The 18028-nt window shown below is 53.7% G+C and overlaps 6 protein-coding genes across 6 annotated transcripts; 4 read left to right on the top strand and 2 right to left on the bottom strand.

The window, feature by feature from the left end:
* Positions 1-707: 707 nt before the first annotated feature.
* On the top strand, positions 708-1286 carry J4E92_008471 (uncharacterized protein; the record flags this gene model as incomplete). Its single annotated transcript, XM_051499823.1, has 1 exon — positions 708-1286. The coding sequence occupies one exon, from the start codon at positions 708-710 to the stop codon at positions 1284-1286; it is 579 nt and encodes a 192-aa protein (XP_051349836.1).
* A 1112-nt stretch (positions 1287-2398) lies between these two features.
* J4E92_008470 (uncharacterized protein) lies at positions 2399-3690 on the top strand (the record flags this gene model as incomplete). Its single annotated transcript, XM_051499822.1, has 2 exons — positions 2399-2670; positions 2724-3690. 2 exons carry the CDS (start codon positions 2399-2401, stop codon positions 3688-3690), a joined length of 1239 nt encoding a protein of 412 aa, XP_051349835.1.
* Positions 3691-4224: 534 nt separating this feature from the next.
* Positions 4225-5796, bottom strand: J4E92_008469 (uncharacterized protein; the record flags this gene model as incomplete). The annotated part of the gene is made up of 4 exons (XM_051499821.1): positions 4225-5188; positions 5241-5605; positions 5660-5710; positions 5761-5796. The coding sequence occupies 4 exons, from the start codon at positions 5794-5796 to the stop codon at positions 4225-4227; spliced, it is 1416 nt and encodes a 471-aa protein (XP_051349834.1).
* An 892-nt stretch (positions 5797-6688) lies between these two features.
* J4E92_008468 (uncharacterized protein) lies at positions 6689-7601 on the bottom strand (the record flags this gene model as incomplete). The annotated part of the gene is made up of 3 exons (XM_051499820.1): positions 6689-7398; positions 7449-7517; positions 7568-7601. The coding sequence occupies 3 exons, from the start codon at positions 7599-7601 to the stop codon at positions 6689-6691; spliced, it is 813 nt and encodes a 270-aa protein (XP_051349833.1).
* A 1939-nt stretch (positions 7602-9540) lies between these two features.
* J4E92_008467 (uncharacterized protein) lies at positions 9541-9905 on the top strand (the record flags this gene model as incomplete). The annotated part of the gene is made up of 2 exons (XM_051499819.1): positions 9541-9591; positions 9645-9905. The coding sequence occupies 2 exons, from the start codon at positions 9541-9543 to the stop codon at positions 9903-9905; spliced, it is 312 nt and encodes a 103-aa protein (XP_051349832.1).
* A 6261-nt stretch (positions 9906-16166) lies between these two features.
* On the top strand, positions 16167-17687 carry J4E92_008466 (uncharacterized protein; the record flags this gene model as incomplete). The annotated part of the gene is made up of 1 exon (XM_051499818.1): positions 16167-17687. The coding sequence occupies one exon, from the start codon at positions 16167-16169 to the stop codon at positions 17685-17687; it is 1521 nt and encodes a 506-aa protein (XP_051349831.1).
* Between the last annotated feature and the right edge of the window lie 341 nt (positions 17688-18028).

Below are 18028 nucleotides of genomic sequence, written 5' to 3'. Positions count from 1 at the left end.
GACTCTTGTGTTCAGCTTGATGCACAAATCGCCGTCAGTACCGAGGACTGCTTCGTCGCGAACCCCTTTTCGCTACACCGCCATGCAACGATGCAACCCGAGCAGAACACGAGCAACGACGATTGTCGCCCATCCCAATGTTGTTTCGACCGTGAAGGTCGGTCAAGGAGCGTTCGGTCATGCGATCTATTCTTGTGTCTCGCCTGTCGGCCGGCCAATAGGATCACCTCGGGCTGTTAGCCCGGGTTCAAAATTGGCAGCAGCTAGCCAGCCTCCGTTAATTCATTGCTGGCATCGGCCCGTCGACGTGTCCACCGCTGCGTCACTCACCACACATTCCATTCGACGTTTTGCGCACACGCCACGTTTGCTTGCCGGCATTTCGGAGAATAGGCCTCGCACGACCCTGAGTAGCAGAGACCATCGTGGCGCATGCACTATGCGAGACCAAAATATGGAGCATACGGAAGATTCTATGGGCCAGTGCTTGTGTTCGGATCGAATGTGACCTCATGTTGCTGTATTGTTGGGGTTACTCTCGTACGGCCGCGAGGAGACTATGTACGAGGTCGCTGTGTATATAAGAGCTGGAGTTCTTGCTCTATAGATCATTATCCAACACAAACACATTCAAACATCAAGACTACATCCACCAACCAGCTCACCATCTTCACCCTACACTACTTCCACACCCAACTACAATCAAGATGAAGTTCACCACCGCTGCCATTGCTGCCACCGCCGCCAGCCTCGTCACTGCTCTCCCCACCGACTCCAAGATCAAGGACGGCGATGTCTTCACAATCCAAACCATCCGCTCAGGCAGCGACTTCCAGTACAGCACCTTCCAGGCTGTCCAGAACTCCCTCGTGATCAACGCAGGCCAACAGAACGCTTCCTGCGGTCCAGAACCCCACAACTACGCTTCATTCCAGCTCAGCAACGGCAGCCTCTATCTCTACACTGCCAACCCTCCTCAGCAATTCTTCGTTGACAGGTCTGGCATGGGTCAGGGTGTCATCCAATACACCACCGGTGCTCAACCCATGGTGAAGAACGGAGAAAGGACTACCTTCGCCATCAACGACGACGGAAACCTTGTCTTCCGTGACCAGACTGGCGAGGACATCGAGTTCCAGGCTTGCCAGCCTTCTCTCGGTGGCGGCTACTCCGTCTGGTTGGGCGGTGTTACCCGTCCTGCTGGAGCCGACGAGTGCTACGGCTTCATCGCAAGGGCGATCAAGGAAGAGAACCCCACCAAGTGCCTCTACACCCAGTACCCATAAGGGAACCGCAACGGACACCTTGGCTTCGTCGATCGCGGATCGTAAAGGCTATCTACACTGCAAATATTTGAGCAACATTCTTTTCTTGTAAATACAACACTTAAATAGACAATATCATTCCAACCCAAACAACCCAGATCTTGATGAAAGTGATAATGTCTGCAGTATACATGTTGACCTGCCGCTTCCTGTGGTATGGTGTTGTGGCAGTTTTCCTACAAACCCATCACACAGCTGGATGAGAGAAATGAATCGGTATTGAGGGATAGAGATCCAGCTCATGAACGAAGACTGCGTCATGCTGGGAACTCATCGCCACATTGGACGAACAGAAACCATCGAAGAAGAAAGAGAGAAGATGACGCCCATATCAAAAGCAAAACGAATATGGTGTGGACTTGGATGGGAAAGTGGTGAGGTTCGGACTACGCCGAGCGATCTCCTGCAGGCTAGCGCGCAATGCTGATAAGCCGCAGGGTCCGCTCGTCCCTGGGCTAACGCAATCGTCGTCTTATCGCCAGGCACGCGTTACACGTGCACCCGTCACATTCGCCCTGAGACGCCATCTGACTGGTTCCCGAGCAGCAGATCACCATCATGCCCCAACCGCGGCCCTGCGTGACCTCGCCCGGCGTGATGGCTGATACTGCGCCTTGAGTGGCTATGTCCTCTGTCCCTTTCATCCCCCATAAACACCCATCCCCAGCGCCGTCGTCGGGGTGGCCATAGTACACCTACGCACTACCCTACCTCGCCCCGAACCTGTTACACCAGTCGAATCGTCGAGAAGACATCTCGGGCTCTCCGGTGACGCACCTACGGAAAGCAACCCGGCGGCGACAGACTAGACTAGAGAACCGACCTTCCGCATCGAGCAACAGTGTATTCGCTGCTTGCGAATCAGCGACAGCAACGTGAAGGCGTGTAATCTGAGCTGCCGTTACGGGAGGGATCGATCCGCGAAAGCTTGTGTAGTCTTGTTGCACAGCGCCAAATTATCTCCTCCGTCCTTGCAGTAGTACGAGGCAAGCGGGAACATGCCGGCCATGCTAGACTCGCTGGTGGGAGCCGCGAGGGAGAAGGTACATAACGCCGCGGCTTCCACTGCAGAGATGTTGGCAGCAGAATCAACAGCCATGCCTTCTCTCAAGACCCTCAGCAAGATCGCCCTTGGTGGTGCGCAAGTCATCCTCGGCCATGGAGGACGCGTCATGGGCGACTTTACCCAAAGCTGCCCCAATGCTCAATTGAGCTGCCACAACACCACCGCCGTGGAGAACCTGTGCTGCTTCAATGCGCCGGGCGGACAGATTCTACAGACGCAGTTCTGGGATGCGTCGCCAGCCACTGGACCAGAGGATAGTTGGACCATCCACGGTCTATGGTAACATTGCCCTTCACCTGCAGCTACCTACTCATGCTAATCATACTGTCCAGGCCCGACCGATGCGACGGCACCTATGACGCCAACTGCGACTCCTCGCGCGCCTACTCCAACATCACCGCCATCCTCAACTCCTTCGGCGCAACCGACCTCCTTTCCTACATGTCAACATACTGGAAAGACTACAAGGGCGACGATGAGTCCTTCTGGTACCACGAGTGGGCCAAGCACGGCACCTGCATCTCCACGCTCGAGCCCGAGTGCTACGACGATCACAAGGCCACAGAGGAGGTAGTTGACTTCTTCCAAAAGACTGTCGACCTTTTCAAGACGCTCCCAAGTTACGAGTGGTTGAGCGCAGCGGGCATCACACCCAGCACAAGCAAGACATACACTTTTGCTGCCATCCAAAGCGCGATCCAGGCCAAGCGCCCGGGTGTCGAAGTCACGCTGGGCTGCAAGTCTGGCGCGCTCAATGAAATCTGGTACCACTACGATGTTCGTGGTAGCGTGCAGACTGGCGAGTTTGTTGCTTCAGACCCCGATGGCACAAAATCGACATGCCCCCAGACGGGCATCAAGTACCTTCCCAAGAACGGTGGATCCTCACCCCCGTCTACCACCACGACTGCCGGTGGACCCGCACCCACCTCTGCACCTGGAACGCCTTTCAGCGGTAAGGGCTACCTCAACGTTGTCGTCAACGGCGCGAAGAAGGGATGTATCATTTCCAAGGGCACCTGGTACACAACCGGCACCTGCGCGACTTTCACTGCAGCTGAGGCAGACAACGGCTTCACTTTGTCGAGCTCCAAGGGCAAGTGCGGCATCGTTGGTGGAGCGCTAGCTTGCGACGGCTCTGCCAGCGTGACCGGATTCACAAACGCGGACGGTAACTTGGCTGCTGGCGGCAACGCGCAATGGAGTGCTGACAAGGTTGCGTCGGGCAGTACACAGCAGACTGTGTACGCTGGCGGAGATCACTCCGCTACCTTTTCCATTACCTGGCAGTCGGCGTAAATGCGACAGGCCTCAGCATAGACTTCTTAGCATTCAATCCATGACATCATCACCTGTGAATATTGTGGCAGCCAAGCTTCATGAAATTGTGATTGGAATCGTCTCTTTCGACTCTGGCTGCTTTGAGTGAAGAATGTTGTCTTCGATCAACGGCACAGCTGCTGCGCGGATTCTAGAAGTTCACATTTGTGTAGGGCTTCATGCCCAAAATAAATGGTCATTACACAATCCGCAGGGCGCAATAGTCTTGAAAGTTCAAGTCATTTGTTTTACATTTGATGATCGAGACATGCTGGTTAAGCAGCGTATCCCATCAAGAGTACAGGGCACGCTAAGAGCATTTCATCGCGTGGAGTCCTCATCTCCAGGTATCTAGTTTTTGTCGCCCTAATCATGTCATTCCTCGTAAATCAGATGGTGTGAGCTGTTGAATATGCCAGTCCAAATTTGCCTTTTTGTTGAAACACCGTAACCCGCTTGGCCAAAGAAACGCCTGTGTACGCCGCCTACTCTGCAAGAAAATTGTGTGTAGACTTAGATGGGAAGAGGGAAGGTAACAGCCCAGGCCGCGATCTCCTTCTTAAGGTCGTTGATCTCCTGTACCTCGCCACTGGCAACCCTGCTCTTGAAGTCCTTGAGCTTGTTGTTCTCCTTGGGGAGCTCACTCTGGATCTTCTTGCAGAGCTTGATGCACTGGTCGATGTAGTTGGCGATCTTCTTGAAGTCCTCCTCGCCCAGGCCACGCGATGTCATGGCTGGGGCTCCAATACGGATACCCATGGGTGTGAGAGCTGACTTGTCACCAGGAGTGGTGTTCTTGTTGCAAGCAATGTTGACTTGCTCGAGGACAGCCTCAACACGGGCACCGTCAAGGGCGAAAGGCTTCAGGTCGAGAAGGACCATGTGGTTGTCGGTACCGTCAGTGACAAGCTTGTAGTCCATGCCCTTGAAGGCAACCTCAAGTGCCTTGGCGTTCTTGATGACTTGCTGCTGGTAAAGCTTGAAGTCCTCAGTCTGCGCTTGCTTGAGCGCAACCGCGAGCGCGGTGATGGTGTGGTTGTGGGGGCCACCCTGGTGACCAGGGAAGACGGAGAAGTTGATGGGTCCCTCGAGGTCGTAGAGTGTCTCCTTGCCGGTCTTGGGGTCAGTCTTGCGAACGCCCTTGCGGAAGAAGATCATAGCACCACGGGGTCCACGAAGGGACTTGTGGGTAGTGGTAGTGACAATGTCGCAGTATTGGAAGGGCGACTTGTTGACACCAGCAGCGACCAGACCGGAGATATGAGCCATGTCCATCAGTAGGTAGCAGCCGACCTTGTCAGCGATCTCGCGCATGCGGGCGTAGTCGATCTCACGGCAGTAAGCGGAGGTACCGGCGACGAGTACCTTGGGGCGGTACATCAGTGCGTTTTGCTCGAGCTGGTCGTAGTCGATGAGGCCGGTGTCGAGGTTTACGCGGTAGGGGAAAGTCTCGAAGTATGTGGAAACAGCAGAGATCCTACTTATGGTCAGCATGTCATCCCAATACATATCACTCGATCTGTACGCACTTCCTCTGCGGTGTTTGGTAGCCGTGGCTCAAATGTCCACCGTGTGGCAGGTCAAGACCCATCAGCCTGTCGTGTGGCCTCATGATGGCCTGGTAGGCCTGGAGGTTTGCCGGGCTACCACTCAAGCACTGTACGTTGACACCCCACTTCTCTGAGTCGAGGCCGAAAGTCTCAAGGGCGCGCTTCTGGCAGAGCAACTCGATTGAGTCGATGTGCTCGTTGCCACCGTAGTAGCGGGCACCAGGGTAACCCTCGGAGTACTTGTTGGACATGGGCGAGCCGAGCGCATCGAAGACAGCGCGGGAAGTGACATTCTCGGAGGCGATGAGGAGGATGGATTCGCGCTGACGCTGGATTTCCTTCTCCTGCGGTGTTTGTTAGTACAAGTATAAAGTAAGCAGGTAATGGCATAGTCATACCATGATCTGGGCGACCTCTTGGTCGGTGTCCACCAGGGACTTTTCCATGAGCTGTGCCGCGTTAGCATTGCGCATCTTCTCTTTGACGCGGGGCAACATACGTCCTGGTGGGACTTGGGGAGTGCGTAGCTAGACATGACAGGCGATCGAATGAGGATATGGTTTGAGGAGAGGGGGGTTGAAAGAAAAAGATCGGAAGATAGCAGTAAGACAGACTACAGCGCCTTTAAGCAGTCAGAGCACTAAATGTCCCTCTCATGCCAACCCCACCAATTTTTCTGGACGCGACAAAATGCCCTAGGCTCGCTTAGGTATGGCGCCATCGATAATTGCACTCTGCGGCCGGTCGTCGGAGGGACTCGGGCAGGCTTTGCGAGAGTGTGCAGTCAGACCTGTTCTTACAAGTTGTGTAGATGTAGCTCATGAGTGCGCATTTCATGGCAAGACGAGCCCTTTCCCGTTTCGGGTCAAAAAGGCAGGTCGACTGGCGGCTCCGCTACTGCATTTCCCCGCGTTATGCGAGAATACCCCGGATGTCAATCGGGAGATATGAGCCATCGCGGAATTCCATCGCCCAACGGCCATGGTTCCACTGCCACTGGACGAAAGGAGGCATTTCACTTAACCTCTCTGGCTGTCACCCGTCGGGAAAGCATCACGCAAGTTGGGGTAGAAATTCTTGACTTGACGTATCCAATTCTCATTCTTTCATTTACTACATAAATACAGCCCATCCAAGCGTTGCTTTCAGTCGAGTCATTCCTCCTTCGTCTAAACATCGTTGGTGAAAACCAACACTCGCTCATGGATCAAATTGATCTGATGCAAACAGAATCTCCAAACGCCGGGTATGCCAGAAGAATTGTGAGCAGCAAGCTGCCACCGCGTCGCCCAAAATAAAAGGGTATGTAACTGAGCTGAAGAAGTGAAGGCCGAGTAAGCTCGGCGCCAAATTACACAATCGCGCCAACAAAATGCTCATCCTTTCGTAATTATGTTTTGAATGTATTCACAGCCGGTTCGGTCCTCTTAGTCGTTGTCGGTGAGACGGTCGAGAACAATGATGCTGAGAATCATAACGAGCAACCCGATGGTTACTATTATGAGCAGTACGAAGCCGAACCAACCAAGGACCATGGCCGATGTACCGACACCAGACTTGACGCTGCCGTTACCCAGATCTTGGACGATGGTTGCTGCTGCGACGGATGCTGTGTGTTGCCACAAGACTGACACCAGGACGAAGATTGATGAGATGAAGATGAGCGCAAGGGCGACTTGGGAGACGGGTCGCGACGGGAAGGGCTTGACGTCGACGTCAGATCCGGTTCGCTCGTCTCGCTCCTCGTGCCATCCGGGGAAGGTAGCGAGGAGGATGAAGGTGAAGAAGGCGAGGATGATGGCGACAATGAGCAGGTATGGGAAGACAACCGCGTCCTTGAACGTGGCGGCAACCCAGACAAGGTTGAGGGGGTCCTGGTCGACTGAAACGTTGTCGACGAGCGCCGTGGCGTTGTTGGAGCAAATGAAGCCACCGCCGTCTCTGTTGATGCAGATGCCGAAGTAGCCGACGCGCACACCGAGCTGTGCGTTGCCGACGATGTTGGCAATGGCGGCTGTGACACCGGGGTCGACTTGTTCAGGTGCGTAGGTGGGTGTGAACTTTTCGTACCACATGGAGATGAGGAAGATGCCGGGGATGAGCGGTGATGTGGATGAGCATCCTGCGAGTAGCAATGCTGCGAGAATGTTAGCTGTGCCCGTCTGATGTGGTTTCGTCCCAACTTACATAGCAATATTATCGCAATTGCAATGAGAATCATGAGAACATGGTGAAAGCCGAGAAACGGTATTAGCCCTGGGGATTGTTAGTCGTGATCGTTCTCCTGGAAGCTGCGGTGTACTTACGTTGCATGCTAACCGCGAACCGTAAGTTCGCCATTGTGAATGTGTCTCTCCTTCAACTGCCTCTTGTGGGCCTGTGTTCTCCCTGCGCCCCCAGAGGGCCGGGTGAGATGAGCGGGGAAGTGCACTCAGACTGCGGCTGGTGGTGGTCTCTCTCCTGTGAGGGTACGAGAGGGGAAGCGATGGCGTCTTGTCCCAAGTGTACTGCGTCGAATGCGGGATGCGGGTCGATGTTGGTACGCTCGGCTGGATGGCTCTACAGCGGCGGTGGATGCACTGCGACGACGATGGTCAGATGTCTCCTGTGTGGAAGAATATTCAAAGTGTGGGTGGTAGCGTGGAATGTGACTTCTCTCTTTGCCTGCAGCGACGGATAGTTTTGCTGTTGCGAAAATGGTGATGGCTGGTCTGAAGTGGCTGGAGGTGGTTGGCTTAGTCCATCAACAAAGCGGGTTGTCGAGGGGACCGAACACGAGCATCCTGCCCCGGCCGCCCCCAACCGCCAATCGCACGCCGCGCTACCGCTGATCCGAGCGCGTTCCTGCGTTAGAGCCTCCTGGTAATGTCCCCGTCCAGCCTCTGCATTTCCTGCGACGACGTGGCGCCTTGCGTACGGCACCGCCTAGAGCCCTGCCGCGACCGCTCTTTCGCGAGCGCCATCGCTGTCACCGCAGAACGCATCGTAGCGCGATGCACTCGAAGATACCCGCTTCGACAGCGCATACCGCCATGTACCGTATATAGCAGTCGGTGTGCCGCCGACAGTGCACGGCCGGAGATTCAACAATAAAAAGCATCACGCACCTCTATGTATCTGAGCATCCTACCATGCCACTTGGTCAACATGTCGTTCTGCGCACTCCTGTATGTTGAGTCCAGGCACATGAGAAGGCGGTCGTCGATACCATCACGTGACGCTTTCTGGGAATATGTAGGCATGGAGTCAACGCGACAGCTTCAAGGCGACCTCAACTCAGGGCTGAATGCTTCCATGGCTCGGCATCGGGCCCTGAAGTATTATCCGGTGGCCCTGCAGCGACGTCTCCCAAACATGCACACGGCGGAAGCTTGCGCTGCACCCTGTTTACATGGCGGCAGACCACCTCCTTCATAGTCCCTAGACCTGCCCGTCGAGATCGCTGATCAAGTTATAGTGATTGCGCATGCAGAATCTCAACGTACGTCAGTGATCAGCAAAGTCATTTCGTGATCATGACAACGCGAGGCTAGGTGCTGAATAGAGGCAAGCATGGGGCTCCGTTGACCTGGCGATCGGACTTGAAGCTTGATTGTTACACCCTGTGCCCTTGGAAAGACGGGATGATGTCACCGCTACTACACGTGGGGTCGCGCGTCCGGCGCAGGGACGCAGGGACCTGTAGTGCCCTGCCCCACCACCCACCAGGCATCAAACTTCACCCAGCGGTTCACGACACGCATGCTCGACTACACACGACTAATCTTGATGCTCACTTGATCAATAATCGCAACGTGGCAAGCGCGCTCAAGGCGCAGTATAACGACCGCAAACATCAGTTGGCTAGCTCTTGTCAACACGGGTCAGCCACCGTGGAAAGCTTGCTTTCATCGTTGATCCATCCTTCCATCCCTGCTCATTCGCCTCTTATAGTGATATGCAAACAAGCGAACAAGGACGGCCTATCACGAAAGTAGATGAAATCTAGACCTACTCGGATTGCCAACTGAATGACGTCCTCGACGTGCTGGGCATACGCCGTGGTTTGTGGCTGCGCTGTTTCATTCTGGGCACATGTCAGTCAGCACTCATGCTGAGACTGCGAACGGCAGTCACGAACCATGACGTAGCTGCTTGAGGTCCGGGGAGCATATAAGCAGTGCTCACCCTGCACTTAAGATAGACCTCATCAACATCCACACCTGCAACTTCAATCAACTCGAATCATCAACCACCTACATCACACTACCCCAAACTAAACCAAACTACCACCTTCAAGATGACCGACGCATTCCGCAAAGACACCCACACCAAGCTTGGTGAGAAGATGGTACGCCACCTTCACCTTCCATTCTCCACCACCTTCACTAACACTCCCCTCAGCAACCCCAATCTTCCAAGTCCACCGGCACCAAGATCAAGGAGTCTCTCACTGGCACCGGCGACAAGGTTGCCCGCGAGCTCCAGCCCGACTCCTCCAAGACCAACACCCAGTCCACCATGGACAAGGTCGGCCGCAGCAAGGACAACAACGTTCACGGCTCCACCGGTGGTAGCATCGTCGACAAGGCCAAGAACACACTTGGAATGGGTCACCACACCACCGGAACCCACACCACCCACACCCACGGCAGCGGCTTGTAAGCGTTGTGCTTGCCGTTGATGGTGGAGGAAGGAATTAGATACCCAACTAAGGCATTATGAGATACCTTGCCTGCGGGCTAACGAATTAATATCCTATTACATTACGACTTGATGCCTGTGTCTATGTTTGAACATATCGCGTACGCTTGATCTTGGTGACCTCCTGGTGTTATGAAATTGTCACTGTCTATCAGCGCAGCGTAGCCACTGTGCAGCTCCTAGAAATCGAACGTGGTATAAGAACTAGCATGATTGAAATAATCAATGGCGTCAAGCCAAAATGTTTGCGTGATACTAGACCAACTCTCGTACAGCATATGGCTAATCTATAATTTACATAACTTCGTAATAGTTGCGGAAGCTGCGAATGTACGTGCGCAATTGCTCGCTACAGGTATGAACATGGAACTCGCGATCAAGTAGGCATCGCCATCACGCCATTCCACCCGCCTGATGCGCCTGCCCCTCCGCCTCTGCCACCACGCCCAGAAGGCCTTCCTGCCGTTGCGCCTCCCGATGCTCTACTGCTGCTGCCCTTCGATGCCCGCTTCTTGACACCAGCAGAACCCTTACCAAAGCTAGCCCTCTTGCGAAAAGAGCCCTTCTTGTATCCGGACCCAGAGGCTTTCGATCTACCTCTTGCTGCTGGTGCCTTCGTTGCTTTGGATGTAGAAGGGGCTGCGCCGCCACCGAGCTGCGTGTATTTACTGTTGAACTCCGCCACGGCTTGGTTCGGGAATTGGCTGAAGTGATGACTCGTGTGAACTGCATCATCGTCGTCCTCGTCCTCGTCGCCAAACTCACCATAGAAGGATTCTTCTTCAGATTCTTCTGCAATGGGTACCTCCTCTTCGTCCTCACTACACAGGTCCACGACGAGCCGATGGTTTTGGTCGACAACTTCTTCTTCGTCATCATCGTCAATCTCGTGAATGACTCTGGATTGCTGGGGTCGGCGATTGCGAAGCTGTGGATTCCGAGGTACTGGTGTGTCGTCCCCGTAGAAGTTTCTTGTGTTGTCTACCAAGGCCAAAAATTGCCTTCCATATAGATCCACCATTTCCGGCCTGATACCCGGGATAGTCTTCATCTCATCCAGATCCATAGGTAGATCAAGACCCATTTCACGTAATACTGTGTCTGTGAAGATGGCCTCACGATGGTTTTTCTTGTCTTCTATGCCCTTCCTCAACTGCTTGGCTCCGTTCATGAAGTCTCGCAGAACATCGGACTGGAATTCGCTGAGTCCTTCGGTGCGTTGATCTGTAGTAATTGGAGCTCCGACACCCTTTGCTTTCGTGCTTCTTGATGGCTTGGCGACACGTATTGGCGCAAAATCGTCATCAACCACGAAATCGTCCGCCTCGTACCCGCGAGCGGTCTTACTGCGGGCGGGGTGTCGTGGAGCTTCGAATGCATCGTCATCGTCGTCGTCCTCTTCATTATAGGCAAACGATCGGATCTTCTGCTTCGGTGCGCGTACGGGGGAAGGAACATTGGTAGACGGAATCTGAGTTTGGGTTTTCTTTGCCTTCTTGACAGCGGGTGCTTTCGCGCGCGCTTTCTGTGGCGAAGAACGAACTTGAAGCTTGAGCTGCTTTCGTTTGCTCTCGTAGTCGTTGCGTGCCGAAGCAGGCTACAATCATCAGTATGTAGAATACAGTCAGGGCAGTAAATACATACGTGTAAGTAGTTCGTCGCGAAGCCAACTTTGTTCACCTTGCTTCTTTCCTTGAAGGCCCCAGCGTCGAGCAGGTGTTGGAAGATGCGTTCGTTGTCACCGCGTTCCAAGTCCTTGCCGTAGCCCCATCCATACTCTTCTAATCCAGAGCGTTTGATCTTCGCACTGCCCGCGCCACGGAAAGCGTCCACGCACTGGTGCATCGTCACGTTGTCCTCGTGTACCTGGCTCACAAGTTTGATGGCCATGGCAGCGTAGTCCGTAAGGTCTTTAGTAACAAACGTCGCATCTGAGCGACAGTTGTCGCACGTCGAGTTGCACTTAGAGGCATCGAATGCTTCACTAAAGTATCCGAGTACTTGAGCGCGGCGACAGTCTGCTTTGTTTTCGCAGTACTGGATGACAGTTCTCAGCATATCGCTCAGTCGCTGTTTCTGCTCCCAGCTACCTTCGCCTTCCTCGATCATCTTGCGCAATATTCTCGAGTCGGCATATTGATAGTACAGGTAGCACTCTGAACGTTTGCCATCACGGCCAGCTCGACCGGTCTCTTGGTAGTAGCCTTCTAAACTCTTGGGCAGCGAGTGGTGGATCACATATCGTACATCAGGCTTGTCGATTCCCATACCAAAGGCGATGGTAGCCACTATGACATGATATTCGTTCTTCTGCCATTTGCGTTGGACTTCGGATCGGTCTGCGGATTCCATTCCTGCGTGGTAGTGATACGCACGGATGCCCACATCGGATAGCTTCTGGGCCACTTGCTCACAGCTCTTTCGTGACAAGCAGTATATGATGCCGGATTTCCCAACATATCTCTCTTTGATTAGATCAGCGATGCTGTCGATGACACCTTTGGCTTTTGGCACAACCTCGTAAGACAAGTTGGGGCGGTTGAAACTCTGGGAGAATTGACGGCAACCCTGGATACCGAGGTTTGCTACTACGTCAGTGCGGACAAGCTGGGTCGCAGTCGCGGTCAGTGCAATAACGGGTACTCCTGGAAACTGACGAACGACGTCTCCAAGTGCCTTGTAATCTGGCCGGAAGTCGTGGCCCCACTGACTGACACAATGCGCTTCATCGATGACGATGCGGGCAAGATTGCCCCCAGAATGCAATTGCTGGAAAGCACTGATCATTCTCTGGTTCTTGCTGAGCATCTCGGGTGTTAGATAGAGGATCTGTATGAACTGTTGGGGATCCCGCTGACGTAGCCCATCCATGATCATGTTCTTTTGTGCTGCGGTCGATTCTCCGTTGATCAGAAAGGCCTGCATCCCAAAGCGCTGTTTGCAGGCCTCCACTTGATCCTCCATCAAACTCAAGAGCGGAGATACTACGATGGTGACTCCTCTTGTCTTGCCTGAGGTAATTACTGACGGAAGTTGGTAACAAAGAGATTTGCCACCTCCCGTAGGCATGAGCACAAAACAGTGTTCGCCAGACAGCGTCGTGTTTATAGCTTCCAACTGTCCTGGACGGAATCCTCGCAGACCGAAGCGGCGAATGAGGGCGGTCCTTAGATCTTGTGACCAAGGGAAGTTCATACCAGGATGATTCTTAGCAGGCATATCCAGCTGCTGCTTCTTCGGTGAAGCTTGCTGGGCTGGTTTAGGCTTGGCTTTATTGGTAGAAGTTTCGCGGAACACCTCACGAGATTGTGTAGTGACGTGATTCCCAGCCCGCTCGCCCTTCCAATCAAAACCACCTGGTGCCTGATTCTCAATGTTGGTGATCTCGTGAAGGAAGTCATCATCGTCGTCCGGTCCAAATGCCTCACCAAAATCATCGTCGTCATTGATCTCAATGGGTTGGTGAAGTTCGCCCATGTTGTTGCTGAACAGGGTTTCGTTCTCTTCAAAGTCAAGCTCGCCAAACTCATCTGGTGTGTGTTGCGGAGCTACTGGCCTTGATCGCTTTGGAGAACGTCGGCGCTCTGGCGTCTCAGGCACTCTATGGGATCGCTCTTTTGACTTCGCTTTTGGCTTTCCTGCCATGCCATCATTCCCACGGGCACGGGAGCCTAGATTTGGGGGCGGTAGTGGGGACGCAGCTACTTGCTCTTCTGCGAAACGGATATGCCGAGTAGGCGTCCACAGTTCCTGAGCGGGAGCCTCGGGTGGCCTACCGTATTGTGTCTGGGGGATGCGATGTGATCCTGCATCCCTTGATGCTTTTGGGTGTGGGCGGACCGGGCTCGCTTGGGTTGATTGTATGACCACGTTACGGCTGATTTTCGTTTCAGTCTTCACAAGAGGTGTTGACTGCTGCTTGATGGCTGCCGCATCCAGTAGGTAAAACATCTGGATGAGAACATCCTCGTTCATCTTGAAAAGTCTGCTGAGGGTTTCACCGTCCGCTGCATCAAATTGACCGATGTTCAAGTCATCCTCTAGCTTTTGTTTGACTCTCTGCCGCTGCCCGATTAGTTCCTCGTGTTTGGATTTCAAGGTTATCAATTGCTCGACTGCCTCTTTTCGTGAACGAGCGCGTTCCATCCTTTCTTGTTCGCTTGGATCAGGCTTGCCAAACTCGGAAAGATGTGCTACAAACGCAGCCCTAGCATTATCCCATGCCGAGCTTGCAGCGTTGAGGTGTTTCTGCAATCTTTGGCCTTCAGTGCCCAGGAAGGTATCCATGGATTCTCTGATAGCATCTCTCCTTTCCTTTGGAAGTTCGGAAGAGCTTGGTACGCGTTTTGTGGATGCAGGCACTGGTGTGGGTGTAGGCCTTGCAGCCTTCTTTGGAGACTGAGACTTCGCTGGAGTGGGCATAGAGTCCTGTTCCGGCTGATATGGGCTTGGGCTTCTTACGGTCTTCGAAGGCGATCGTATGGGAAGCTGCGTTTGACTGGCACCTCTGGTGAACTCGGTCATCGGTGTTTTCTCGCGCATTTTCTTCCCTGCTGGGGTGGGTGATTTCGTCCGAGATTGGGTATCGATATCCATCTCATCCAGTGCACCAAATTCGTCATCCTCCGAGTCCAAGACCGCATGCCCAACCCTCTTAGTACCAGGTGTGTCCAAACGTCGATCATTTCTAGCCATGGCCCCGGTCTTAGCGAGATCGTTCTTCCGGGGCGAAGGACTACGCGTTTGCTTCCCCATTTTGCGAGCTGGCGCATTCTCCGAGGGTGCGCGGCTCAGTGACTTGCGTTTGCGGGGTTGTGAGGCTATCGCATTCTCTGCATTCGCCATTTGTCTCTCCTCCTCTTCTAATTGCAACATAGCTTCCATGTCGTCGTCTTCTGCTGTCGCGGTGTGCTTTGACTGTTTGCCTACACCGTCTACGATGGTTGAGTATGGTGGAGGAGGGCTGTCGGGGGCCATGACCATATCGTCGATATCGGGGAAGTCATCGTCGTCGACGGGCTCTGGACTGAGCGCATGAGCCTTGCGAACAGGTCTGGGAGACTTGGTGCGACGGAGGTCTGCCTCGTACTCGTCGCTCTTTCGTTTCCGACCCTTAGAGGTGCGCGCTGGAACTGGAGAGGAGCGACCCGCGTCGTCACCAGTGAGATCGATTGAGTCGACATCGACTGGCTCGCGGTACTTCGTTCTCGCGGTAGCATGTTGGGAGGCAGGCGTGCCAGTAGTCCCAGTGATACTCCTCACATTCGCTGATAGATCTTGTATATTGTTCTTGAAACTTCCAACATCACTCGGTTCCTTTCGTTCCCTGCCTGCTGATTTGGAAGAGGATACATGTTCAGGCAACCCCGCTAAGATGAGTCTAGGCTTTCCACTCGCTGGAGTGTGCCTCAATCTTGCCATATCCAAGGTCGCGTCTTCCGTGCCTGGCGGGTTGTGTATATCAATAGTCCGTGTTCGAGCGAGAGCGCGGGGTGGAGCGGGACGTTCGGCCGGTAGTGCTGGTGGGGGTGGTGGCGCGGAGGCAGCTTCAGGCTCATCGTATCCTGCGTGGTCGTCCAAGAAGGAAGAATGCTGTTGAGAAATCGTAGCTGAACTCGTCGGAACTGCGTCGGGATCGTATGCAACGAGCGAAGCCGCGGGCGGAATGAAAGGCTTCTCTGCGATCAACCACTTGAGATGTTTGCTAAGATTGTTCTGAGGCATGAGAGCGTCGCATCGTCGGTGTAAGTCCGCATGAATATTTTACGCGTCGGTCCGTGTAGGCATCGCGGTTTTGCAGGCGTAATGGTGGCGATGTCACCGATAGCATCGTTGAGCGTGTTGTGCTAACTCCGGAACGCGCCGCGCTAGCACCAAGTCACGTGCTGGGTGGATGCCGAAGAACGTCGAGTGGACCTGCCGCTTTGGAGTCAAACGTGCCGCTTACTTCACGAACCCGCTCAAGACAGCCAATCGCGAAAGTGGCCCGCTCGATGGATCAGAATATGGCGCAGGTTGCGAAGGCACATGTCGCTTCCGGCTATCCTAGGCAATCATCGCGAAATCTAGACTCTTCTTAGAGTCAGACGCGTCCCGTCACTCGTACAAGCACTTCTCGCGCCAACATTTATATGCTGCACTTCTTCACGTTCCAACATCCACGTCGGGAACGAGCTGTGACTGTTCCCAGTTCTACTTCTATACGCATCAATTTAATCCATCATGGAGGTCCCAGCTCACGAGCTGTTCCAAAGACTGTCGACGTCGATCTCAAAGCTACACTCAGGCCCACCGCCTGAGAATGTCCTTCCCTCAACGAATACGTTGAGTGCTGCTCGCTCTATGCTTCACTCCCACCTCCAGAGCCAGGGCGTGGGTCTCGAAGAAAGCATACGGCACATACAAGAGGACCTCGCCCCAGCCTTCAACAGTAGTTCCCGCTCTCCTAACTACTACGGCTTTGTAACCGGTGGTGCGACACCTGTAGCACTTCTTGCCGACAACCTGGTCACAGCCTATGACCAAAACGTGCAAGTTCACCTACCAAATGAGACCATCGCCACAGACGTGGAGGATCGAGCTCTTTCTCTGTTGTGCGAGTTGCTCAATTTCGCACCAGAGCAATGGCCACACCGCATATTTACCACAGGTGCGACGGCAGCCAATATCCTGGGGCTGGCGTGTGGACGAGAGTATGTGATTGCTGAAGCCTCAGCACATCGTACAGACGTCGAGATTAGCGTTGGCGAACTTGGTATCACGGAAGCTATGCGGAAAGCTGGTATCGACGAGATCCAAATCTTGACCACGGTACCGCACTCATCGCTGAGCAAGGCGGCAAGCATACTAGGTCTGGGGCGGACGAGCGTCAAGTGTCTAGGAGAGCCAGATGCGCCGCACAAATTCGACATGCAGCTACTCAAGAAGTCTCTTGAGCGACCTGGTGCCGCATCGATCGTGGCTATCTCTGCATCCGAAGTCAACACAGGAGTCTTTGCGACTTCTGGGTTAGAAGAAATGCAGGAGATGCGAAAGCTGTGCGACATGTATGGAGCATGGATACATGTGGATGGTGCGTTTGGGCTCTTCGGCCGCATATTGACCTCACCCGCGTACTCCTCTATCACCCAGGCTTGTGAAGGTCTTGAGCTTGCGGATTCGATCACAGGTGACGCGCACAAGCTGCTCAACGTGCCATACGACTGTGGCTTCTTCTTCTCTCGACACCGCAACATCGCTGAACGCGTATTCCAGAATCCCAACGCAGCATACCTCGCTTCCGGGAACGACGCGAACGCCATCATGTCACCGCTGAACATCGGACTCGAGAACTCACGACGATTCCGAGCGCTGCCGGTTTACGCCAACCTTGTTGCGTATGGCAAAGACGGCTATCGTGCGATGTTGGAACGACAGATTGAACTCTCGCGAGGAATCGCAAGATATATTCTGGAGACTGATGGATATGAGCTCCTCCCTCAGCACGATACCCCTCAGGAAGAAGTCGTAAACAGCATATACATTATCGTACTGTTCCGTGCAACAGATGAAGCACTGAACAAGCAACTGGTCAACAAGATCAAGGCAACGAGGAAAATATATGTGTCAGGTACAGCATGGGACGGGAAGCCAGCTTGTAGATTTGCAGTTTCTAACTGGATGACGGACGCCGAGAGGGATTTGCCCATCATCAAACAGGTGTTGCAAGCCATATTGTCCGACAAAGAGAGTGTACAGTCGTAATAGCGAACTGGATTTACAAGAATGAAACGAGTATGAGCGTACTACATGTCCTCCATCTTGTACACTTCGTACACTGGCTCCTCGTATGGGTGTGCTCTGCTTCCATCAGCGATCTTGATCATCACTGGAGATGGATACTCACTTTTTCAGCGCTTCCACGGCCTTGACAGTTATGTCGCGCCCCATGCACATGGCCTCGACTCTGTACTCGTCAACTTCCTGTAGTTCACCAGCCTTGCCAATCTAAGAGCCGTTGTCAGCCTTCACTGTTCACCACACTGTGGCTCTATGTATGCCTAAGAAACCTACGTGAGGATCGGCAGCGTTGCCCGGTCTAAATT

Source organism: Alternaria infectoria (genome assembly GCF_024043175.1).
Source record: "Alternaria infectoria strain BMP 0036 chromosome Unknown scaffold_17, whole genome shotgun sequence".
Classification (NCBI taxonomy): Eukaryota; Fungi; Ascomycota; class Dothideomycetes; order Pleosporales; family Pleosporaceae; genus Alternaria; species Alternaria infectoria.
This window is presented reverse-complemented; position numbering and strand designations above follow the sequence as displayed.